This window comes from Schistocerca americana, chromosome 8 (genome assembly GCF_021461395.2).
Source record: "Schistocerca americana isolate TAMUIC-IGC-003095 chromosome 8, iqSchAmer2.1, whole genome shotgun sequence".
Classification (NCBI taxonomy): domain Eukaryota; kingdom Metazoa; phylum Arthropoda; class Insecta; order Orthoptera; family Acrididae; genus Schistocerca; species Schistocerca americana.
Genome location: NC_060126.1, coordinates 248,701,172 through 248,728,274, shown reverse-complemented (window position 1 = coordinate 248,728,274; position 27,103 = coordinate 248,701,172). Strand labels below are relative to the sequence as shown.

The 27,103-nt window shown below is 43.4% G+C and overlaps 1 protein-coding gene across 1 annotated transcript in view; it reads right to left on the bottom strand.

Moving 5' to 3' along the window:
* The window catches only part of LOC124545109 (rabphilin-3A), a 1,015,241-nt gene that overhangs the window by 374,882 nt on the left and 613,256 nt on the right, over positions 1-27,103 (bottom strand). The window contains exon 4 of the mRNA XM_047123925.1: positions 2,675-2,819. Within this exon, the coding sequence (XP_046979881.1) occupies positions 2,675-2,748 (74 nt within the window). The 5' untranslated portion in view covers positions 2,749-2,819. The remainder of the gene's footprint in view (positions 1-2,674; positions 2,820-27,103) is intronic.

The following is a 27,103-nucleotide window of genomic DNA, read 5'->3' as shown; positions in this document are numbered from 1 at the left end:
GATGGTGTCTTGAAGGGAGGATATAAGATGAACATCAACAGAAGCAAAACGAGGATAATGGAATGTAGTCGAGTTAAGTCGGGTGATGCTGAGGGTATTAGATTAGGAAATGAGACACTTAAAGTAGTAAAGGAGTTTTGCTATCTGGGGAGCAAAATAACTGATGATGGACGAAGTAGAGAGGATATAAAATGTAGACTGGCAATGGCAAGGAAAGCGTTTCTGAAGAAGAGAAATTTGTTAACATCGAGTATAGATTTAAGTGTCAGGAAGTTATTTCTGAAAGTATTTGTATGGAGTGTAGCCATGTATGGAAGTGAAACATGGACGGTAAATAGTTTGGACAGGAAGAGAATAGGAAGATTAGATGGGTAGATCACATAACTAATGAGGAAGTATTGAATAGGATTGGGGAGAAGAGAAGTTTGTGGCACAACTTGACCAGAAGAAGGGATCGGTTGGTAGGACATGTTCTGAGGCATCGAGGGATCACCAATTTAGTATTGGAGGGCAGCGTTGAGGGTAAAAATCATAGGGGGAGACCAAGAGATGAATACAATAAGCAGATTCAGAAGGATGTAGGTTGCAGTAGGTACTGGGAGATGAAGAAGCTTGCACAGGATAGAGTAGCATGGAGAGCTGCATCAAACCAGTCTCAGGACTGAAGACCACAACAACAACAACAACATAGTGAATGAATTAGCATACCTGAATAGTCGGCTATCATCTAGCAGGATTTATGCCGAGCGAACGGGGATAAAAGTCTGCCACAGTGTGCTACCACTTGGTGACACTGACGTAAACGTCTGGTTGTTTGGTAAGGACTAGCTGTGCACATCGTGAACCGTGCACGTTGTTTATCAGTTCTGTATGTATTTGGCCCGTAAGTCAATTACATGACGTGATGTATAAATCTGTTTATAGGCACAACTGTTATACAGCAGATGTTATTAATTTCACACTCTCAAACTTATCTGAAAATCTGAAAACTTGTGAACACACAGAATGTGTACTCACGAGCCACCACTGCTTACATGTATACATCATAAGTATAGAGTGAACGTAGAACTTACATTATGCAGTAAGGAAGCAAAGTCAAATAATAAAAACAGCAGAAGTGAATTTGTTTAAAAAAAGTTTAGCGCCTATTGACGAGAAAAATGAGCGTGACGTAATTATAAAAACTGCACAATCCGATACATTAAAACTGTTAACATTGTTTAGCTTAAACAGAGTCATATGATGTGCTTCAAAATTACAATGCTTTTTGTCAAATAAAATGTCAATACTACACGAAAAACCAGTAAAACTCAAGCGGATTTAAGGATAAGTTTCGCGCCCGATGAAATCGTGGAACTATAACAACAGTACAGTTTGATACATTAAATCCGATATCTTAAAACTGTTAACATGGTAGAGGTAAAAGAGCCTTATCTGACGCTTCTCGAACTTATAATGCATGTTTTTGAGATGAAATGCTAGTCGTAAATGATGAAACAGTAAAAGTGAAGTAAACTTAAAAAAGTTTCACGCCCGATAACGTCACGAGAAAACTGGGTTTCTTATAGTTATAATAAAGCACAATCTGATAAATTAAATACTGTTAAAGCATCAAAATAATAAAAGAGTAACGTACTCTTGTAAACAATCGCGATGCGTTCAAGCAATGCAAGAGTACTCTACAGTTCCCGGTGGTTCAAACTTCACTCGTTACAGATCGTACCTTTATACTTGACTTGGATGCTTCGTTCATCGCAGGTGTGTTAAGTCCAAATAATTACTCTCAGCATTTTATTTGAAAGACTTGCAACTGTAATACTGAGACAAATCAGATTACCACTCTTTTATAATAAAGCATGTAAACAGTTTTTCACATTGTACATTTTTAAAATTACATCACGCCAAATTTTATCTTGAAGCCATTGGGCGCGATACATTTTAAATATATCTGACTGTTATTGTTTTATCATGTACGAACAGCATTTAATCTGAAAAATATGCATTGCAATTTTGAAACACGTCAGATAACTCTTATTAAGAAATCATGTTAACAGTTTTCAGATATTGGTTTGTGGATTTTTTATAATTACGACACGCCAATTTTGTTATGGCGTCATTGGCCACAAAACCTTTTTTAATCCGCTTGAGGAGGAGGAGCTTAGTGTTTAACGTCCCGTCGACAACGAGATCATTAGAGACGGAGCGCAAGCTCGGGTGAGGGAAGGATGGGGAAGGAAATCGGCCGTGCCCTTTCAAAGGAGCCATCCCGGCATTTGCCTGAAGCGATTTAGGGAAGTCACGGAAAACCTAAATCAGGATGACCGGAGACGGGATTGAATCCGCTTGACTTCTACTGCTTTTATCATTTGACGTTGCTTGTCTAGTTGTATATTCCTTCTAGATTCGATTGTAATAAGTAAGCACTGACTCTCACGCCCTATTACAGGCATCTGTATACCATTCATATTATGTATTAACATTTGGCAGTTTCACGTATACTTAATAATGGCCTAATACAATGGCGAAACCAACTGTGCAGACATAATGATTCTCTAATTAAACAACAAGAGCAGCTTTTCATTAATAGTTTATGTTCTGCTGAGGACATATAATTATATAAGTGATTGAAAATTAGCGCAGAGTGGTAGCTGTTACGGGTTTGTAAGTGACGTACTTGGCTCGGAGCGCGAGCTGGCGGTCGTTGGGACACACCCAGCGGTCCTTCTGCGTGTTGCCGAAGTCCACCATGGCGGCAGCCGCTGCGGTCGTTCTCCAGGTGGCGCTGTGGTCGGGGCTTCAGCTCCCAGCTTAGGCGCTACCTGCAATAGCAAAAGACAGAGTCCGTGTGTCAATCAGTGTGTGGGTTGGACAGGACAGAAGAAATTCTAAGGGAATAGGCTTCCGTGTGCTACGGAAATTGACGATAAGACACACAGTCGAGGTGGTTTGTAGCACCACATAAAATAACATCCATACACTGAAGCGCCAAGCAAACTGGTGTTGGCACTCGTATTAAAATACAGAGATATGCAAACAGACAGTATACGACGCTGTGGTCGGCAACGCCTATATAAGACAACAAGTGTCTGGCGCAATTGTTAGATCGGTCCCTGCTGCTAGAATGGCAGCTTATCAACATTTAAGTGAGTTTGAAAGTGGTGTTATACTCGGCGCACAAGCGATGGGACACAGCATCTCCGAGGTAGCGATGAAGTGGGGATTTTCCCGTACGACCGTTTCACGAGTGTAATATCAGGAATCCGGTAAAACATCAAATTTCCGACATCGCTGCCGCCGGAAAAAGCTCCAGCAAGAACGGGACCAACAACGACTGAAGAGAATCGTTCAACGTGACAGAAGTGCAAGCCTTTCGCAAATTTCTGCAGTTTTCAATGGTGGGCCATCAACGAGTGACAGCGTGCTCACCATTCAACGAAACACCATCGATATGCGCTTTCGGAGCCGAAGGCCCACTCGTGTACCCTTGACGACTGCACGACACAAAGCTTTATACCTCACCAGTTCCCGTCAACACGGGCATTGGACTGTTGATGACTGGAAACATGTTTCCTGGTCGGACGAGTATCGTTTCAGATTGTATCGAGTGGATGGACGTGTACGGGTATGGAGGCAACCTCGTCAAGTCATGGGCCCTGCATGTCAGCTGGGGACTGTTCAAGCTGGAGTAGGCTCTGTAATGGTGTGGGGCGTGTGCAGTTGGAGTTATATGGGACCAATGATACGTCTAGATACGACTCTGACGCGTGACACGTATGTAAGCATCCTGTCTGGTCACCTGCATCCATTTATGTCCGCTGTACATTCCGACAGACCTGGGCAATTCCAGCAGGACAAATCAACACCCCACACTTCCAGAATTGCTTCAGAGTGGCTCCAGGAACATTATTCTGTGTTTATACACTTACGATGGCCACTAAACTCCCCAGAAATGAACATTATTGAGCATACCTGGGATGCCTTGCAACATACTGTTCAGATGACGTCTCTGTCCTTAGTAGCCTTACGGATTTATGGACAGCCCTGCAGGATTCATGGTGTCAGTTCCCTCCAGCACTACTTCAGATGTTAGTCGAGTCCATGCGACGTTGTGCTGCGGCACTCCTGCGTGCTCGCGGGGGTCCTGCATGATATTAGGCAAGTGTACCAGTTTCTTTGGCTCTTCAGTGTATATGGATTATTACCAACTGAATTAAATTCACTGTCATTAAATGCGTGGAATTCATTGAATGAAATGCAAATCATGTGAAATTATTTCAGGGTAGAAAGCTTCGGTAACACTGACAGATAAGCTTTTAACACGTTGAGTACAGAGCCGATTTCACTGGCTTTCCGTTGAGGCGGCATAGTCTAGTCACATGGTGCACAAAAAGAGCTTGGAAGCGGAACGTTTTTGTGTAATAGTTTTTAGTGATTTATTTCACGTTTTTTTGGGGTGCTGAACACGATTCTGAAGCTGTCCAACGAAACGTTTTGCCGCAAACATGAGTAACCATCAAAAAACTACAAAAAGTAATTTTCTTATTGGTTTTCAGCTTATTACTTGAGAACGTGGCCCAGTAGTAAAATAAAGAGAAGGAAATTACCTACAATTTATGTCTGAAACATTTTTTGTATGTCGTATGGTTTTCACGCTAAACAGTGTTAAAATATCGGCGAAAATGAATAGTTTTTGGCAAAACAGCAAAAATAAATAAGTAAATAAGTAAATAAATGGCATCTTTCCATTCAAGTGAATTATTTCATTTGCCGTTCCTTGACCTTCAATGTGTTTACCTGGTAAACCACAGAAGACGCGCTTCCTTTGTCTTTTGTCTCACTGAAGTCAACTGCCACCCCCAGTGTCTCCCTCTCTCTCTTTCTCTCTACTGTAGTGTCGCGGAATAGTAAAGAGTTGGAAACGTAGAATATTGTCAAAGTTTCGTTGCCTATGCCGAGAGCCAGAGGCAGTGGGTTAGCCAAGAGGTAAGAACGATTGCACATATATCGGAATCTGTCGTCACGCAAGGGCAATGGCCTGGTTACACACAACAGGCGAGAGAGCATTGCTTAGCACGCGGGTTTGTGTTGGACGGAGACTTTCGTAGAATGCAAGACAGAGATATAGCATCAGCTGTACCGCATTTCACAAGTTCGCGTAAGTCTGCCGTAACAACACGTAACTCTGTCGCAAGAACACGGTCGAGTACGACAGATGAATCAGCAGTATAAGTGGAATGAATGCGTTCATTACAAACGAGCATGACGTCAGGACGTCGCTCGTGCTTCCTTTGAATACGCCAGCTTTGATAGCAACATGGACTCGCATTCGCAGTTAGACCTGCAGTTAGATGTGTACTGGGTCGCTGCGTAGCGCTCAGCTCGGTGATCGACATGTTAATCTTTATTAAGGAGATGTTTCAGTAAGGGCGGCCCATCCAGCAGCAGACGTGAGGGACAGTACCAGCTCTGGTCCTCTTTGCTGCCGCTGTCAATCATCAACCCAGGATTAGCAGACATCGCGGCAGACTCGCTCGCCGCCAATGCTGACCACATCAGTGAGCCGTCCTCGAGATGGTGCGGGGCCTAGGCCCTGTGCATCCGCCGTCACAACCGGGTGAGCCGACGACGCTGGAGGACTGCAACCCGTTCCGCCCGTCCACTGCAGGCGAGCCACCAGGAGGAGCAGGGAAGAAGACGGGTGGGATAGAGTACACTCCGCACTACGAGAACGCCTCTCGTGCCGACAGCGTCGGGACTCCAACCCGGAGCCTTCACGCGCAGCTGCTTGCTGTCCGCCGCCGAGCCGGACGCCGCCAGCCACACGCGGCCGAAGTAAGGGCGTTCCTCCGCTACGTCACAGCACGCGGCGCTGCGCTAGCAAGACTGCGCGGCCCGGATCTGGCGTCATCGCTACGAGTCAGCGAGGACTCGGGGAAGGTCGTTGATATCACCAAGCCACATTGTACTCGGCAGGAATGAAGGTGTTAAGAATTAATAATGTTTCTTTGGTGTTTCTGACGCTTCTACAGCCATTTCCTAGCATCCTGACAACTGGAGAGGTCACCGCTCGGCCATCCATTCCACTGTAGGCGACCGGGACCACCGGGGCGCCTACACTACTTTTCTCTCCCTGCAACGGCGTGAAGTTGATTTCGTTTCTGAGTGTTTTCCTTGCGATACAGTGCAACAAATCGGTCGCAGTGTCCTTGTGGTAAGTGTTTTATTTGTGAAAATTTATTCAGTGAGGATGCAGCGAAGTGGTCAAGGAAACAGGAATAGGAACGTTACGTGATGCTAGTAAAAAAAGAAATGGTAGGAAGGAAGCTGTTTTGGTAGGCAAAACATCTGTTAGAGTACTGTTTCATGCCAGAAAAGTTACATAAATGATAAAATGATAGATTCTCACCTGAAGAAAGTTGCCGAACAGAGCACGTCTTCAGGGAAATTAAGATCTTCTTTTGGGTATTTTTGTTTCAAAACAGAGTTTTGTATGTGAAACGGGTTTTCCTGAAGATAATGCAAGTTCACAACAACGACTGCCTCCTCATAAAAAAGTTTAAAAAAACTGTACATTAGTAGACCAAAGGTTGATGAAAAAAGAAAGGCTAGCCCTCATGCTGAAGAGGTTGAAAGAGCTATGGATAACATTTTCATTTTTGTGGAATCAACTAATGACTCAGATAGAGGGTAACTACATTCCTCAAAGAAAAACTGTAATACAACATTCACTGGTTTAACTGAAAGTTGTCCTTTCTTGTTTATGTGATTTTTTAAATTTGTAATATGTATTATTAGTAACTTAATTTTCAGGTGTGTGTATGTTTGCATAATAATGGTTTTGTGTTAGAGTAGTGAGTGTGTATCTATGTTGAGTGTGTTAGTTCCTAATGATTGATCATTATTAACAGTACATTTAGTTATTAATGACTTATTTAAGAATTAAACAAAATTAGACTGTGAAATGCAATTTTTTGGCTCATGTCTCTTTTCCCAGTCCATTAGGTACATAATGAGTCGCAGTAACACACATTGTTGATCGTGCCCGATGACCCAGTGTATGTTATCAAGTTCAAGCAGATTTAGGTTAAGTTGGCACCATAACGTGTAATTTATATTCATTTATACACTAACACACGAACACTTCTCTGATGGCGGAGTGTGTGATGTAATAGTCCTGACGGAGGTAGTTACCGTACGCTCATTTTAACTGAAGACATTGAAATGTTTCGAAAACTGCACATCCCACCTAAAAAGTTATAACTGGAAATTGTTTGTCTCGAGGGGGACATACAACGATACGGCACTCGACCCGCCACCCCGACCCGCGCTTGGGTGGAGAGGGCCAACTTTCCAATCTTCAATGGGAACCCCCATTTTTTATTGCAGATTACGATCTACGGTAAAATCTACATATGTTTTACCTGAAGCATTTTCTTTGTTTCGCTATATATGGCGCCGTAAACGGAGGAATAGAAATAGGAACTCAATCGAAATTTGCGACATTCTAATCAATGGCCCTTGCATATCCAATGACTCGTGGGACCCCGCTTCCATGCTGCGAGGATAGGACAGGCCTGTATATGATAACTTTTAATTGGAAACCCCATTCGCAACGTTGTACTCCTCTGACATATCGCACAGGGGACGCGCCATCGCTCCACGCGCCACCGTGGTCGTGTAGCAAACAACGTATCATAACAGGGTGTACACTGCGATCGGAGTTCACGTATCGTGCAGACGCAGAACAGACAGCGGCTCTAAACATTACAATACTTGCGCAGTGTTTATTTCCTCCACAAAAAAAAAAAGGTTCAAATGGCTCTGAGCACTATGCGACTTAACTTCTGAGGTCATCAGTCGCCTAGAACTTAGAACTAATTAAACCTAACTAACCTAAGGACACCACACACATCCATGCCCGAGGCAGGATTCGAACCTGCGACCGTAGCGGTCACGCGGTTCCAGACTGAAGCGCCTTTAACCGCACGGCCACACCGGCCGGCCTATTTCCTCCACACTTCCTTATCATTTCGAGAACAGACAGGCAAGTGGACGCTGAACGTTGCGTCCACAAAACAAAAAACTGAAATGGCCGTGATTTACGGAGAATGTAGTAGAAATGTTGAGGATGCTGTTGCCTTGTATGCCGAGCGTTTTCCAGAGAAAGCCCCTTCCCGTACGTTCTTTTGCAAGGTTCTGAACGCCTTTATGTCTGATCGCAGCGTGCAAACTGGCAAAAGAAAACGAAGCAAACGTGTTTCAGGGGAAGACAATAAACTATCTGTACTAGCAGCAGCGCACCACAACTCACGGATAAGCGCTCAACAATTACACTGCGATTCCGGCATCTCTGTTAGAAGTACTGTCACAACACTGCATCTTCGTATCATCGATACCACGTGTCACTGCATCAAGAAAGTCATGGGGCCGATTTCCATAACTGGGTAGTGTTTTGTGAATGGGCGCGTCAACAAATACAAACGACTAACACGTTCTTTGCTGAGGAACTACCGGGATAATACGCGTTACTGGATTGTAAGCAATCCACAACAGCTACGGCAAGTTCATCAATGTCATTGGTCGGTTAGCGTATGGTATGACATCGTGGTGAACAAACTCATTGGTTCGTACGAGGGTGGGAACTATAATAGTAGCAACTATTTATTTCATTTTTGCAACACAACCTACGACCAGCTTCTAGGCAGAAGTGATGACACTTTCTACAGGACCTGACCAACATTTTGCAGGACAATGCTCAAGTACGTACAGTGCAAGCTGTTACTGATTTGTTTGACTGATGGGGCTGCAGAGTGCTGTACCACCTACTGCACTCCCCTGACTTAAGCCCTCTTGAGTTCAACTCAATTTCTAAACTGAAGGAAACACTTCACGGCATTCGCTTCAGAACAGTTACAAACTCGTCGGGCAATAGACCGCGCCGCTCAAACTGTCAACACAACTGGCACTGCTAAGAGTATGCTACGACTTCCACATCGCCGGCAACGGGTTATACTCAATGCTGGTGACTACTTTGAAGATCAGTAAAATTTTGAAACACGTATCTGTTTTGTACGAGCTGTAAATAAATGGTTGCCACTGTTAAAGTTCGAAACCTCGTATTTTATCGACGTCAAGTTGAATGGGCGTGAATAACAAACGTATTTGGATCAGGAACTACCGCTACTACTGTAGGATGTTGCCTTGGACGTCTGACAACGCATGTGGTTTCAGCATGACGATTGCCCAGCGCACTACGCAAATGAAACACGGGACGTATTAGACCGTATTGAGATTGGTCGATGGATCGGCAGAGATAGCCCTATTATTTGGTCCGCTAGGTATCCGGATTTAACGTCAACTGATTTCTTTCTGGGGGGACATTTAAAAGATAATGTGTACCAGCAAGTGCCAACAGGCCGTAAAGACATGGTCGACCGCGTCAGAAACGCCTGTGCTGGCATTCCCGCAGATATACTGTACTTCTGTCCCGTGTACGTTCATTTGAAAAGTGGGTCACTAAATGTATTGAACTCTTAGTGTAATTGGAAAAATAGAGTGACACGTCAAGTACTCTTCTGTTTCATATGTCAGAGGAATACAACATTGCTGATGGAGTTTCCAATTAGAAGTGATGAAATTCTGGCCTGTACTATCCTCGGAGCATGGAAGCGGGGTCCCACGTGCCATTGCATATTCAAGGACCACTCAGTGACACGTCAAAAATTACAATTGTGTACATATTTCTATTGCTCCGATTACAGTGCTGTCTGTGGTGAAACGAAGCAAATGCTTCAGACAGAACGTAAGTATATTTTGCCCTAGAATCGTAATCTGCAATAAACAAAATGGGGCTTCCCATGGAAGATTTCGAAGTTGTCCTCCGCCACCCACGCACGGGGTGGGAAGGCGGGTCGAGTGTGGAATCGTTAGGTGTCCCCCTCCGAGACAAACAAATTGGCATTATAACATTTTTTTGATCTGATGTGTAGTTTTTTAGATATTTCAATGGGTTCAGTTAAGAGGTACTCTCTGTATGTAAAAGGACGGTAGAAAAATTAAGAGAGCAATAATATCCGAGAAATATAATATCCAGTGATATATATATATATTTTCCAGTCAATACTCATAAAATTTTATGAGTTCTCTTTTTATGTTTGAATGTTCCACCAATCACATACTGTTTATCTGTTGGAAAATATTTACGGTAAATTCCCTTGGTTATTATTGATCTCCCAACTTTTATACCGTCCTTTTACTAGTATATTTGATAACTTGAATATGTTGTCGTTGTCCTTTTTTTGAATGGTGTAATGGAACACCAAAACTGGTTGCATACATAAGTTAGATGTGAAATTGACTGCTGAAGGTGTTTTAATTTTCAGTTCATATTGAGCAGTCGAAGTCCTTGCAACCATCCATTACAAGGATGGGCACACAAAGAAATTATTACTCGGTCGTAGCAGCAAAGTGTATCTGGGAACCTGCTGCAACCAATATATTGAAAAGAGCTAGCGCGCTTGTAATATAGGGAAACTGTTTTTCCTAAGCGGTTTTGTCCACATAGAAAATTTAATATTGACATTAATGCACTATCAAGAATACAAAATTCTTCGGAGATTTAAATGAAAACATTTTTTACGTGAGTTGTAGAAACGACAATGTTTTCGCGCGTGTGCTACTGATTTTGAGCTGCACGCAGTTGTTGATGCAGCAAGAGACCTGGTTCAACCTGGTGCCGTAATTGAAGAGTCTAATTAGCCTGCAGTGGCAGGGGTGCCACCAACAGCGCGTCCAATTACCTACGAAGGAAGGAAAAGGGCGGTGAAGCAGTGCAGTTAAGGGAAAGGGCTCGCAACAGAGCAGCGCTTCTCTGCGTCGCTTTCAGATGCAATCGTAATGAATGCCAGGAACAGCCGTAGGCGATAGTGAATTTCCCGTCTAGATCGTCGTGGTGCTGGGGCAAGACTTTCTTTACAGTCTTCTGATTTGTGCCTGGAGGTTCACTCACACGTTTAGGTATGGGAAAAATTTTACGTTACATCTACACCCGCATACATACTCTACATACCGCTGTGAAGTGCACAGCAGAGAACTAGTTACCAGGGTTTCTTCTCTTTCCATTCAGGTGCGGAGGGCGCAACGAAGATCACTAAAAAGCCTCTGTGCGCGCTGCGTTTAGTCTAACATTGTCTTCGCAGTTCTTGCGAGAGTCGGTTGTAGTAGACACACTGATTCGTCACTTACAGCTTGAAACTTCGTTAAAGACGCTATCTTCATGAGTTTGCCAGTTATTTCAGTATATCCACGACGCTCTCACGTGATTCAAACAAACCTGTGACCATTCATGGTGCCCTTCTCTGTATACCTTCAATTTGCCGCATCAGTCCTGTTTGGTACGGGTCCCACACACTTGAGCAATACTCTAGAATGGGTCACACGAGTGATTTGTAAGTAATCTCCTTCGTAGACTGATCGCACTTCCCCAGAATCCTACCAATAAACCGAAGTGTACCATCCGCTTTACCAACAAGTGAGTCTGTGAGGTCATTCAATTTCCGTTTCATATCCATATGAAGTGCAACACACAGGTAATTGTATGTATTGGCTGATACCAGCAATGACCCAAAGATACTGCAGTCATAGCATACTTCGTTTTTCCATTTTTTGAAGTGCACAATTTTGCGTTTCTGGACATTTAGAAGGATTGCAGATTTTTGCACCACTTTGAAATATTATCGTTATGATTGGATTATGAAGCTTTCTTAAAATGGCATTTAATTATAGATACCTACATCATCTGCGAAAAATCTGAGCTTACTATAATTATTATCTGCATAGTCATTAATATATCATACTAACGGCAATGGTCCCAACACACTCCCTACTGCCCACCACTACGTCACGAGAATGGTGTTAAGAAATGGTATTTCACGTCTGGTGTAGCCGTCATCCTAAAGGATCTGTGAAACCATTTAAAAGTTTCCCACCACAATTATTTTTCCCAAACAAGTCGTTGGAGTAATTTGCCACTTCCATCTGTCTCCAAAGAGCCTGTTGTAAAGCTGTATGATTCTAACAAAGAGTAAAATTGATGATTGAGTGGAAGCTACGAGGAAATGTAATAAGGCCAGGCATTACGAAAAAACGAAAATTGGTCTTGTTTCAGCACTTTTAAAACATAGAGTTTCAAAAGAAGTTAAATATGTAGTAGGACAAAGCAGTTTAAGGCTCTGCTGCGTCAACTGCATATTTAATACACATAATTTTTCGGTGGTTTATATTAATGACGTGTAGGCACAGAAAAACTGGTATTTGTAAGATTGCTGAAGGAAAACACGACGATGCTCTGCAGATCCCCATGAATGTTACTAGGCCGTCTGGAAATTTGAAAATTGAAAAACAAGGTACCTGGAAAACAGTAGTACTTCTGATACCAACCACACTAGTTGACAATTAGAATTATGTTCTGAAAGAAAAAGTTTCCAGTGTTTTTTATTGTGCACGCTTTCATGAGTTGCCTAAAACATTTCAGAATGGTCTGAGCAAATTATGCAGTTCCAGATTCTTTCACTATTACGACAATTACACGACTTATCCCTATGTCACAGTACTTCCGTCCTAGTCGCCACGCATTACAGTTTTCATGTTTCTTATTTGGAGAACATAAAAATGGTTCTTTTTGAAGAACAACTTGCGGAAGGTTACCATTATTAGCCTTCAGAAAATTTTTCAAATCGCTACTTTAAAGTTGTTCACGCGCTCTCCATCTGTAAATAACTAAACTGCTTGCAGAAAGAGCACGGAAAAGCACTAGTAACTTCATGTATAGCTTCATCTTACTCCTAGTCTGCTACGTCACCAAGCTTCAGTCAATAACAAAGAGTTTTCGATCACGTGACCAAAACTTGAAATTTAATGGTTTTTAAGCATTAATTACATAAAAATAACAGCCTTTTTGCGAGAATAATGACCGAAAATGCTATTTCAACGTTATAATAATTCAGAATAACAACAATCGAAACATTTTTAACGTAGGAAAGTAGCCTATAGTTACACTGAAATCACTGCGATTCATGACAGTCCCCTGGACATTAAGAAAGGCGGATCATGGTTCTTAGTAGGGTGTGTGATCACCAAGGACGGTACTGTCTGCTCTGCAGCATACTCCCACGCTGGCTCCCACGAGGCTGGTAAGGAGTTACCGCGGCACGGCGCGTTCCTCCACCAGCGCGGTTGACATCTATAGGATGGTCTGTGGCGCACGTGGAAGTGCTGCAGTTGCAGGCTTTCAAACAATAAATGAAATGAAATGATGTGGGTGGCCCCCAACTACGTACCCTCCGACTCAACATTGCAATATTAAAAGTTTTGGCTGGTTTCGTTGTCTAGGGGCTGGGATATGTAGTTGCCGCATTACAGGCCCAATACTGCTGAGTCTACAGTGTACGATAAAAATACACACATGAATCGAATAGTCGAAGTTTTCTATCACGATGCAATTGCGATTTATGAATGTAACATATACATTTATAAATGAAAGATTGCAATTAAATAAAATCTGCAGGAACTATCTTAACGACTTTAAATGATGAGTACGATAGTAGAAGTACTTTTGAGAATGCAGTATATTCCTGCAAAACACCTATTGGCGTCGACGGTCCAGCAATTAAATAAAATACAAGTTGAATAACAGTGAAACAATAGATTCCAGAAGCACGTAATTAGCTACGAACAACAATACAGATCGCGAGAAATTCACTTCTAAACGCTCACAACGTCTTCACTGTAGAAGCCACGGAAATCTCACAAGTGCACAAGTTGGCACTCCCAAGTATTTCTATCACCCGCGACCACGCGCAACCCGCTCCACTCTCCAGGTCTTTTCGTGCGACTGTCGCGCCGTCGCGTCCAGCACTTCCCGTGTCCTGCCCGTACTCTTTCGAACTGTCCCATGTCCTGTGCGACTCTCCCTCGCGCCGCACTCCGGAAACGATGCTCCTCTCCCATCCAGTCTCCTCATTCACGAGCGCTGTGATTGTCTAGGGCGGTCCTGCCATGTCTTCAAGCCAACGCACATTCACAAACATAATGAAACTGATTCGAAATACTTGATTTACATTTAAATACTTGAATTTCAATAAATATTCCTACGGCTAGACCATAAACACGCTCTAACACACAGTATTAAATACATAAACAGTTAAAAAAACATATATCAAAAGAAACAGAACGACAGGTAGGCCAGTAGCCTAATGTCTCTGTGCTTTCTAAAACACAGTAAATATTTAACCAGTTTTTTCGTAAATAGTATGGTATATCGGATATAAACAAAGACATAGACGAATAAATATATTTATAAGCATGCTGCTACCGTTTTTTCGTGTAACAGTGGAGCACATATGGCCTGACGGGACAGATAGCAATCGGCCAATTTCACCTGCAATAACTCATGTACAATTCAAGTTACATGCCTGTAATTCATACCAATTTAGGTTTACACTAATAACTTTCTAAAGACATGACGATCGACAAAATCGGATGAAGCGTTTATATTTTGTAAATTCATTGCTGGGTGTTACTTGTATAATTTACCATCAGATACTAATCTTGAAACTAACAAAGATATTGAAAGTCTGATTACACCATCAGAATTAATAGTAATGTACATGTTTCTTTTTTGAGGTATCATGATTCATCTGGCTACTATTACTTTCTATACGAACTGTGAAATGTCTGCCATTAAGGTTTCACAAAGTGCGCCATCTTTGGCCCTCCCGGCGCACAGCGTCACCAAGGAATTCCCAGCCACGTGCTCGATGGACCACGTGTTCCGGCCGTTGTGAGGCACCACAATGCTTAAGAGATCGGCCCTACCGCGCGGCCCGAGCGGTGGCCGCCAACTCTGAACTTATAATATTTCCAGGGCGCCACAACTGGCCCGTTACCTCACACAGTGCACCTCGTCAACGCATCGCAAAGGTGCTCGATGGGATTTAAGTCGGGGGAACGGTCAGGCCACTCCAATCGCCGAATTTCCTCTGACTCAAAGAGCACCTGCACAAGCACTGTTCGATGCGATCGCGCACTGTCGTCCATAATAAGGGAGTCGGGACTGAATGCACCTCGGAAGGAGTACAGTGTCACAATAACGTTTACTGGTGAGAACGCTGGGTTCAGAGATTTGGATGTCAGAACGTCCATGCAACATTATGCCTTCTCGCTCCATAACGTCTGGATCACCAAAACGATCGTATTCCGACAGCGCTGGCCGTACCGTCATACGGCGAGACGTGAAATACCGTGTGCACCCTCTCGTGCAGCAGACGCCCACAGGCCACGGTGCGTTTGCAGCTGTGCACCTCGCGCCCGTTCCCCTTTTAGGTTTGTGTATGCTTCACACGCAAGAAGAGGCATGTGTGTTGATGCACCATTCTTGTCCCATGTCCTTGTATGTCTGATTCCATTCACACCTACACAGAAACAAATACGCGGTTGTAGTGAACGAAGAGTCCGCTTTGCTACCAGCAACTGCCACCGCGGCCGGCCGGAGTTGCCGAGCGGTTCTAGGCGCTATAGTCTGCAACCGCGCGACCGCTACGGTCGCAGGTTCGAATCCTGCCTCGGGCATGGATGTGTGTGATGTCCTTAGATTAGTTAAGTTTAATTAGTTCTAAGTTCTAGGGGACTGATTACCTCAGACGTTAAGTCTCATAGTGCTCAGAGCCATTTGAACTGTCTCCGCAGTCGTTATATTCCGAGAAAAAGACGAAATCGTAAAAAAAAGCACAAGTGTAAGACACCTCTTGCTTTGAGTGTTTCCTGTCTACACATTCCCACCACTCATAAAAGAATAAATTTATGTCTTATAATGTGTGTTAACTGTAATTATGATTATAGTGTTACTACATGCATTGTACGCTGCCTGGCGGACGTGCGGCGACAGCAGAGCCACCGGTCAGAGACAACTCGTCCGTCAGATGCTGCCGAGATTCTGCACCATGCCTCAAAGAATATCCTGTTAGTAACGGTGAAGGCTGTTATTATTATTATTATTATTATTGTAACGAATTAAAAGGCGCTCCTCTGTCGGTAGTAACATGCTCCATGTAATTTTTATCGAGAGTTTGATGTCGAAGCCACGCATTCAATTTCGTGACGTAAGCTCTCAAGACAAAATCAGTCACCCCAGTGAGCACGCGCAGATGAATCGTAAGGCCTTCACGGATGGAGCAAGGATCGATTCACGCTCTCAAAAGCGCACGCACTGCTTCTGTTATCGTAAGGCAGTAGCTATCAGTGAGACATCTATGCCTCAAGCGGGCGTTGTACGTAAACACGGGGAGGACGTGACAGAGTGGCAAGAAGGGGCAGTCGTGTACGGCCACGCTCAGTGAATCAAAATCATTTCCAGAGGCGACAGGAGCTGCTATCGGCAGTGAATGAAGGTCCATACAACCTGGTATTGAGAAACGATTGCCACTGGAACTGCATGCAATGAACATTTGGAGTCGGTCACCTCGCAAGAGGCCATCGCTCACTCAGGCACATAAAGACGACAACAGCAACATTCATTGGGCTGGACGAATATCTGACTTGTTTCCTGAACACTCCCCCACCCTACTACGAGGGTTGACTGAAAAGTAATGTCTTCAGCTTCGTAACTCTTCAACAGTTGGCAGAATTGGTATGCAGCAGATACTAGCTTATTCCGTAGCCTCTTCTCTACAGCTCCAGTTGGCGGGAAGCCTTAGCATTGAACGGTTATGTTGTTACAGTCTAAAGTATGGGACCCTGCGCAGACTATCGCTCAATGCGATTTAAGCAACGTGCATTCATTAAATTCTTGACAGCAGAAGGTGTCACCCCAAAGGAGATTCATCAGAGAATCAAAAATGGTTCAAATGGCTCTGAGCACTGTGGGACTTAACTTCTGAGGTCATCAGTCCCCTAGAACGTAGAACTACTTAAACCTAACTAACCTAAGGACATCACACACATCCACGCCCGAGGCAGGATTCGAACCTGCGACCGTAGCGGTCGCGCGGTTGCAGACTATAGCACCTAGAACCGCTCGGTCACTCCAGCCGGCAGAGAATCAGAGAATGAAAGTAGTTTATGGTGACTGTGTTGATGTGAGTACTGTGCGTCGTTGGGTGAGTAAGTTTAAAGATTTTGAGGCGGGAACATCTGATTTGTGTGACAAACAAAGAGTTGGGCGTCCTGTGAAAGCAACCACCGAGTTTCACAAGAAAAATGTTGACACATTGATTCAGGACGCTCGTCGTATCACTCAGAGAGAAACTGCAAGCACAATCAGCATTTCACAATAACATGTGGGTCGCATTATTGCTTTGCTTGGCTATCGGAAGATCGGTGCATGATGGGTACCCCGGATGCTGACTCCTGAAATGAAAGTGCACAGATTCCTCCATACAGTCCAGATTTAGCACCGTTTGATTTCCGTCTGTTCCCGATAATGAAAAACGATTTGCGGGGACATCATTACGCTTCTGATGATGACATTGGGAGAGATGTGAGACTGTGGTTGAGGAAACAGAGGATCGACTTCTTCCGTGACGGCTTCAGAAAACTTGTTCATCGGTGGCAGAAATGTATCCAATTGGCTGGTGATTATGTGGAAAGTGAATATTGGTAATTAAAGATCATATTCTAAGGATTATTTCCGCGTTTGATTTATTAAAATATTACCGTCCAAACCCTATTAACGAAAGTGGGGGCATTACTTTTCATTCAACCCACGTACATTTCGAACGGTCTGAAAAATGACCTGATCTGAATTCCACAGAAAATCTGTGGGACATGTTGAAACAGCGGATAAAACGTCGACATCAGCAACCCCGCAATTTGGTGGAATTGCGCGATCAAATCCTCAGCGAGTGGCTTTACCTGGATGCGACGAAAGTTCATAACCTTGTGGATTCACTTCCTAACCGCATCCTGGCGATTATCACGTCCAGGAGCGGAAGTAAACGGTAGTAAATGATGCTTGTAACTATTTGTCTGTGTGTGATTAATGTTTTGACCGGTGAGCTTATAAAATTGTACAAATTTATCTTTTCGAGGTGGTTTGGCAGAATATTGTACAGATTCGTACTGGGAGATTTACGATGAGAGAAGGAAACGGCTGAAGACGAAAAAGTTTATTTCTGTTTGGTGGGTTGAAAAGAGATGATGCCATGCTGAGGTATCTCTGATTTTTGTTTTATCTGTATGCGATGAATAAGATTAGTTTTGGAAACAGGTACCGATTTCCGTAAATAAAAGGAAACAGTGGTCCATTATCGTGTGTTCGGTATCTGGCATAGTAAAGGTAATGCAATTTTAATATTCCTATACACTCATTTAGCAAAGATTAAAAACCAGTAACATGTCAAGCAATTACAATATAGTCAGATGGATATCAATTTAAAAAATTGAAGTCAAAGTTCTGTTACATTTTGGAAAAAAATAATGAAATTTTGAAATGATTCCTTTCGTTCAATACTATGCATGGATATCTCTGAATCAGAGGTATTGCTAGGGAAACTACCCACACATTAGAAAAATTCTTATTATTAGGCGCAACATAACCTTGTCCCCAAGTTAAAAAATTGTAATTGGTCACCTAATTGAAGGATTTTACAGTTATTGATTTATTTATATTAAGATTTTGTGAATAATAAACAGGAGAACGCATTGCACTTAGTGTATCTCGTAATAAAGATCACATTGTATCCCATATTTAACCAGAACGCGTTGCACTCAACATATCTCGTAATAAAAATGATGATAATAATCCGAATACGGTTACCTTAGTCAGACAGGGTGTATCAGGGCCAGAATTATCAACAGATCGTGCGACATGTTTAACATTTGAAATCACGACTATTTCACGTAGTCGCACACAAGAAAATGAAACTACTGTATCTGATACAAGTGCTGAGATAATAAATATCTTTTGTGTAATGCATTTGTGTGCTTGGTGGAAGAAGGAGCCCACGGGCGCTCAAGGCAGAGATCTGATGGAAGAGATAAATGTGGCAAGAAGTATTCAGATTAATAAGTATTTTCGTGATTTGAATACGATATTCCATTCTGGTAGCAAAGGCAAATACAAAGTATGGAGACGGTATACCAGTGGCAAGAAGGTTAGCTCTGCACTTCAATATCATGCTATTGGGGCAGTTACCCTGTCTGACGTTCCAGTTCAAGATGTCTGCTGCATCGAAACATAACATCAACCGAAAAATTTTGCAAGCACTGGTGATATCTGTGGAAAATTACACTAAGTTAAAGTGATGACCACTCAGCATTTCTTTAACTGGAAAACAAATCCTTATGTGACGTTTAACGTTTACAGTCAGTAATCCAGGATTATGCGTAATAGGTGCTTGTCTCTGAATATGAAACACTTTGAACGTATTTGGAATGGAAGCACTCGAAGGATAACACATTTCCGTTTTCATATACATTAGCAAATAACATCATCATTTGTGTGTATAGCGAGGAATGACAGGGGGTATTTACGTCGTCAAAAGCGTTTGACTACATTTCTGAATTTATTTTTATTTACTTTCAGCCTAAAAATTCCAGAGAAGGATAGCTGGAGATGGAATTTCCGCCTTGGTTCAAATGGTTCAAATGGCTCTGAGCACTATGCGATTTAACTTCTGAGGTCATCAGACGCCTAGAACTTAGAACTAATTAAACCTAACTAACCTAAGGACATCACACACATCCATGCCCGAGGCAAGATTCGAACCTGCGACCGTAGCGATCGCTCGGCTCCAGACTGCAGCGCCTAGAACCGCACGGCCACTCCGGACGTTTCCGCCTTGTTTGGGAGCTTTGGACGGCTAACGTTTGGAAATTTGGAAATTTGTGGTAAGTTCCTATGGGACCAAACTGCTGAGGTCATCGGTCCCTAGACCTACACACTACTTAATCTAACTTAAACTAACTTACTCTAAGGACAACACACACACGTATGCGCGAGGGAGGATTCGAACCACCGGCGGAGGGAGCCGCGCTAACCGTGGCAAGGTGCCTCACACCGCGCGGCTATCCCACGCGGCTGGCTAACATATGGTTCTGCAGTAGTCATGCAAGAGATGAAGCAGCCATTTCTCCCTTGCCTCCCTATGCAAAGGCTGCATGCTCAAGAAAAGTTGAACAGATATGAAGGCACCGCCTCCTTGACAGCGGATATCTTGTTTCGTGACCGTAGTAAGCGGGAAGCCTTCTCTATACTCATTCAACTGGAGCGCCCGTATATCACACTGCGACGTTGTGAATACTGTTCCCTCAGAAAGAAACTGCGCAACGGAAATTTGACTACAGGGCTTCAGATCGACCAATCAGGGAATGAACTTCAGTAAATATTTTCTACCATCTTTCTCTTAGATGGTAAATGAGATTAATGACCACAGGAGGTGGAATAGCAAACTGGTATGTACAGTAGGGAAAAGTTTAACGAACTAAGTTCATTCCATATTGACACTTATTCACAAAACATGGCGTACTCCTCTACTTCAGTGAACATTTATCATGTATAAAAACTTTACACTATCGTTCAGTAAGGGAAAACTGTATGTCATTACATTACTCACGATTATTCAGCGATAGTTAGAAGAACTAACTATAGTGCACCAACCATATTCGATCATAAATGCGCGAAGTTAATAGGGGATTGCTGTAGCGCTAATTACGGGCCAGTGCGGATATTGTGCTTTGTGGAATGTAACGTAGCCGTCCAGATAATTTGCACTCAGCTGTTAGGTTGGCAGTATAATGCGAGGAAATTGATGTATCGACCGGATTACAATACAGACGGGCGTGTTTTCGACTAATATATGGTGTTATGGGTGTGGGCAGACGGAACAGGTGTGGGGGAAATGTCGCCAGTCACGAAAGAAGGGAAATAAGGGCAGAGGTCAATATAATGGCAGCAGCAGTTTCAGGGGTAGTGGACCGGGGGAAAACAGGCGTTAAACGCCGGAAGGAGCCTGGAGTCCACCTACGAACACTCTTAATGAGATTAGATGCTACGGAGGTGCATGCAAAGGTGGATTGTGGGGTGGAAAGAGTAGCAGGAGAGTAGAACTGCAGAATGTTAATGGGCACAGGGGCACATGTATCGGTTGGAAGTAGGGATGTGGTGAAGCAGAATCAATGTTACCCACCACACTATAGCTCACTCGAAGTGGGGCCATGGGGTCATTGGACATAGATTTTTATTAGCGTGCAGTTCAGTTCAGTCACTGTGTGGAAGCTGTGTTACATTCACGTGAGGGCTATGATGTGATGCTGGGGTTGGATGTCTTGCATCAATGTTGTGCCAAAATCGACCTCCGTCGACACACAGTGGATCTTGACGGAATAATGTTTCAACTAGGCAATGCTGTTGCCAGTACAGAACTGTCGCGTGGGGAGTCTATCACATGCGACAAACCAATAGAACTCTCAACAACTGTACTAGGGCTCGATTCACACGATTGTGTACCGAAGGCTACCTGGAAGTCGCTTTGGATTAATGTTGAGTCTAACATGCTTATACGGATGTTGTGTGTCATGCAACCGTTATAAGAAAGTGAATTACTGGATCTGGCAGGTTTTTTTTGTGATAAGAAGTATTTTACGTGTGTAAGAAGTGAATGGGGAAAAGGCGGTACCTGTAATCGAATGTAATTTTAGTGCTAACGATTTGAGACTAACGAAGGGATCGTTAATCGCTAGCTTGGATATGCTGAATAAGGATTACTGGGACACGATGGGTGTCGGCCTTTGGGAATCGCCAGATGTCATTGAAACTGCTTTACAAGGAAAGGTGAAGCATCTGAATGGGGTTAATAAGAAGCAGATGGAGGAGTTGCAGTTAGAGCTTAATTCTTTTTCCAAGCAGGCTATGGCCACCGACATATATTACACAGCACCGGATACCGACGAGGAGTACATCACTGGTATACCACAAACCATAGCGAGTACCGAGGAACTTGCAGCCCATTCTGTAGGATTTAACTAATCAGCAGCTGAGGGTGGGATTATTGACGAAAGTAATTGCCCATTGGGCCAAGGAATTGTCGTCCTAAAAAAATCACGAAAATACAGGTTTTGTTGCGATTATCGATATCTGAATGCCAAGACTCCAACAGATGCCTACCATTTGCTAAACATTACGAAAACTACAGAGTTTCTGGGCCAGTGCAAAAATTTAAGCCTAACCTAACCTAAACTTTAAAAGTGATTACATCAGCTACAAGTGGTTCTGAAAGACAGGCCGAAGGTAACGTTTTCTTCACAATGGAGGCATTATTGCGAAAGGCAGGCCGAAGGTAAAGTTTTCTTCACAGTGTGGACATCATCAGTTCAGGAGGAACCTTTTTCGATTGAAAAACTCACCTGTGACGTTTCAGAGATTGTTAGACGTAGTTCTAAGAAGTTTAAAACGGCGTCAGTATATGATATATCTGGATGATGTAATCGCGTTTGCGAGTGTTATGGAGGAGAACAGACAGCACTTAATGGAGGTATTCTTGGGGGTGAGAGCCGCAATGTCGACGTTGAGTACGGAGAAATGTAATTTTTTATTAGAAGAGGTGGCACATCTTAGCTATACAGTTAAGAGTGCTATTCGGAAAGTAAGGTCCGATCAGGTGCGAAATGGAGACCACAGTGAAAATCCGATGAAGCTTTGTACAGATGTGCTGGGCAACGTCTCCAGCATACCCGTAAATCGCATCCGTCGCTCTTTACAGTTCTGAGCGCACAGTGAGCCCGTCAAGTTTCCTACAAGTTTCTCCCGCCATGTATGAGCGCCTTGTCAGGGATTTCGCCTGATGTTATGCACCCCACGTAACATAACTGTCGTATGTTCTTCCTCATGACAATACTCAGCCGCACTCTGCAGGGGCAATGAAGATGCTCCTGCAACGTTTTCGATGGGAAGTGTTTGATCACCCACCATAAAGTTCCGTAGTTGTCTCCCCTGAGATGCAGCTCTGCTCACATGAGCCCGTGGTCATGAAGACACTTTAGCACAGAAAACGAGCCGCAGATCAGGGTAATGAATTAGTGGAAAGTACAGGCGGCTGCCTTCTGCGATGAGGATATTGGAAAGTTGGTACAACGCTGCGACAAATATCTAAGTCGGATCCACGATTATGCAGAGAAGTAGCTGAAAAGTGCAGGAAACTGTTGCAAATAAAACATTTTTGATTTTCACAGTGGTTTCCGTTTCGTGATCGATCTGACCTTACTTTCCGAACAGCCCTCGTAGTGAAGACTGGGTTAAGATTAACCCGAGGTTAGTGAAGGCTGTGCGTGAATTTCCTGTACTTGAATCAGTGAAGGAACAGTAATCGTTTCTTGGAATCACGAGTTACTACAGGAGGTTCGTGAATATATTTGCGAATATTGCAAGACCACTGATGCAATTATTGAAGAAAGGTTCGAGGTTTGTGTGGACTGGGAACTGTCAGGATGTGTTTGACTAACTGAAAGCAGTTTTGGCAGGAAGTCCAGCTTTGGTGTTTCCTAATTTCAACAAGGAATTTATTCTTTCGTGTGACGTATGTATCATGCGTTTGATGTGTGATGAGTCAAGACGTTGACAGTGTGGCGTATGGGATAGCTTACACGTCGAGACAGATGAATTCAGCAGAAAAGATTTAATCCACGAAAGAAAAAGAGATGTTGAATCTTATTCATAACGGATCATACAGCACTGAAATGATTGGTGGATTTGAAGAATCCAATTAGTAGAGTGACAGGATGGGCGGTACTGTGTACTGAATTCGATTTTGAGGTAATACAAAGACCAGGGAAATGTGGACGAGTTAAGCAGAAAAGTAGCGGTATTGCAAGTAGGTCATCATAAATAGCAAGCAGCGCAGAGGACAGATAACGAATGTAATCAGTTCTGGGCGCAATTACAGTTTCGTTTAGATGATGGATTGCTCTCCAAAGAAACTAAGTTGTCGCCACGAGTAGTGGTACCAGAAAAAGTTGAGAGGAAATTTAATGAACGAGACACATGATCACGTGTTAACGAAAAATGGAGAGTATAGATCTATCAACAGAACAGTAGCAGAAGGTACTGGTCGAGGAATGAAAAGGCGCATGTAGATCAATGTATACGGAATTGTATACTGTGCGCACAACGGCCGGATTTGTGTTGAAGGAGAGTACCATCACAGAAATTACCTGAAACGTTAGCACCGTTTGTTACCTGGGATGGATGTCTTAGACACTGTCAGCAAAACACTTGCCGGAAAAAGTATGTGCTCACATTTATACATCATTTCTCGAGATTCGTTAAAAGGGTGACTGTGCCAAACCAACGGGCAGTAACGGTGGTGCTGCTGCTGCTAGTTAACAGTTGGATACTGAAGAATGAAGCACTTGAGACAATAGTGACTGTTCCAAGAACAAACTTTATGTCGGATTTGTTGAAGAATTGTGTGTTGTGTGCAAAAAAATTAAGAATTAGTCCCCCACATCTGAAAGGTAGCTGAAGAACGGAGACGGACCATAGAATCATAGGAAAGATGTTAGGACTAAATGGATGCTCACCATAGCAATTGGGATGTCTTACTCAAAATATGTCAACGCAGCAACTAAGTCAAAACATCAACCTAATACTGGGTTGTTCCTTATGAGGTAATGTATGACCGTAAGAAGCTTTCACCAATCGACCTCATAAAAGCCAAGAGTAAGACGCGGTAATCTGATAAAAAATTCGCACGAGTGGTAAGAAAATGTGAGACAGTGGGCGCAGAGCTAACATGAAGACACTGGAGAAGCAAGAGGAAGCAGTGAGCCGCACAGCAAGAATGCCACAGCATGAACTGGACCAACGGGTCGTGCTATCGACCCCCTATGTTCCGGAGGAGAAGACGAAAAAATTCGCTACGATGTATCAAGGGCCATATCAGATTGTGGAAACCACGTCACCGGTAAACGTCAAGATCCAGTTGCCTACAAGGACGGCGATTGTACATGTTAGACTCCTGAAACCTTTACGGGAGAATCTGAAGGTTATTGCAGGAGTTGTGGAATTGGGGCGAAAGAAGAAAGGGAAAAAGAAGACGCAAAGGAGAGGTAAGGAAGATGTGGACCAGCCGATGCTAGAAGGCCCATATACGTTAAGACCTAGGAGATAAGAGATGACTTATGTTTTTTTAGTATTTTGTATGTTGGGCATAAGTGTAATATGTTGTTGCAGTGTAGGTGAGGTGGACGGTTGCAGGGGTTTTGAAGAGAATAAGGTAACAGTAATCCCTGCCCTCAGGTTGAGTGGATCAGGAGGTAAGATGTAGAAGATGAGGACCTTAGACATACTGGTCTTCGTCGGAGTACGGGCATTGTGGAACCAACACCTGGAAGAGGGATTGCTATTCCCAAAGCAAGAAGATGTAATACTCAGCAGTCATCGCTGGATGATACAGGTAGTATTCAACAATTAGGAAAAGTGGAACGATGTGAAAAGATTGGAGGAGGAGTTTGACAGTTGCCAGCAGGGTGTAAGAAAGTTTCCAGGGAGTGTATGAAAATACATGGAACCTACGAAAAATTTGCGGGACAAGATGGCGCAGGTTCTGCAGCTACGGCAAAGTGGTTGAAATCACTGGAAAACAGCGGGTAGGATGAGCGACGAATAATATCGCAATTACGGGAAGCCATGCTGCATGCATTTCGAGGACAACTGGAAGTGAACTTGTAATCGCAATAGTTCCGGGAGGGGTTACGAAAAGTGCAGAAGGAATTACCACCCGAATTTAAAACGAGAACTGATGGAGTAAGGGTATACATCCCTATCTCCTTTCCAGTAGCAGTGAAGCAGGAATGGTATCAATGTTACGCAGTCCATGTGTATCCAGTCAAGTGGGGAATGCTGAAGGTTTTTGTCCGGGTAAAGGAGCAGCGGCTATTGTTAACGTTGGAGGATAAAAGCAGACATGCAGATATGAAGGGTGCAGAATTGCAAACGTGCTATACGGGGAAGATCACAGTGCGTCAAAACGGGTTAGTGAGGGAAAGATAAAACGCATGTGCAGCGAAATTATTGTTGGAACACAAAGGAGTAAGAGATAGTACGAAAGAAGTAATCAGGCCTGACTTGTATTTCCAGCGAGTTGAGGCGCATTGCTTATAGTTCAAACACACACATACACACACACACACACACACACACACACACACACACACACACACACAAAAATGGTTCAAATGGCTCTGAGCACTATGGGACTTAACTTCTGAGGTCATCAGTCCCCTAGAACTTAGAACTACTTAAACCTAACTAACCTAAGGATATCACACACATCCATGCCCGAGGCAGGATTCGAACCTGCGACCGTAGCGGTCGCGCAGTTCCAGACTGTAGAGCCTAGAAGGGCTCGGCCACCTCGGCCGGCGCTTGTAGTTCATGTGTGATAATGTAATAGCAGTAACTAGTTTCTACGAGCAAGGAAAGGTTGCGAAAGTATAAGAGATAGAACTGGATGGGAGTGGTTTGTAGGTAAATGGAATTTCAAGCGAAGTAATGGGACTAATTTCTCTACTACCTGCTATAGTCTAAGGAATAACAGAACTGAGCATTTCTCAGACTCAGTTATAATAGTCAGAGGGGCCTGTACCTGTAGAAGTGCTACCACACGCGAATTTGACTCTCCCGAATCAGACCAGAGTTAGTTCATTTCACAGATAAACTCATTAACAAGTCTCTGTTGAGACACTCGTGCAGCACGTAGAGAAATAGAAGCAGGAACAGTATCAAAAGAGAACTACATTGACTATTGTCGTACCATGTGCCACAGCAACCCTTATTCTACTAAGCTTAGTCTTTGATTTCATTCACAAGAGGCGGAACATGGAATGGCGGGCACAACCAGTAACTGTTCAGATTCCAGTGGATCGGATTCCCCGAAACTAGGAGGCAAAGTAGGAAATCGTAAATGTAGGTTAAACAGTGTCGATGAGCCAAAGGAGGCTGGGAAGAAGCCGTCGGAACTTTGGATATGTACCGAACAAGAAGATAACAGTGAACTGAAAGCGCAATAGACGTTGTTACTTTAGACTCTGCAAATGTAAATTAGTTTTAAGG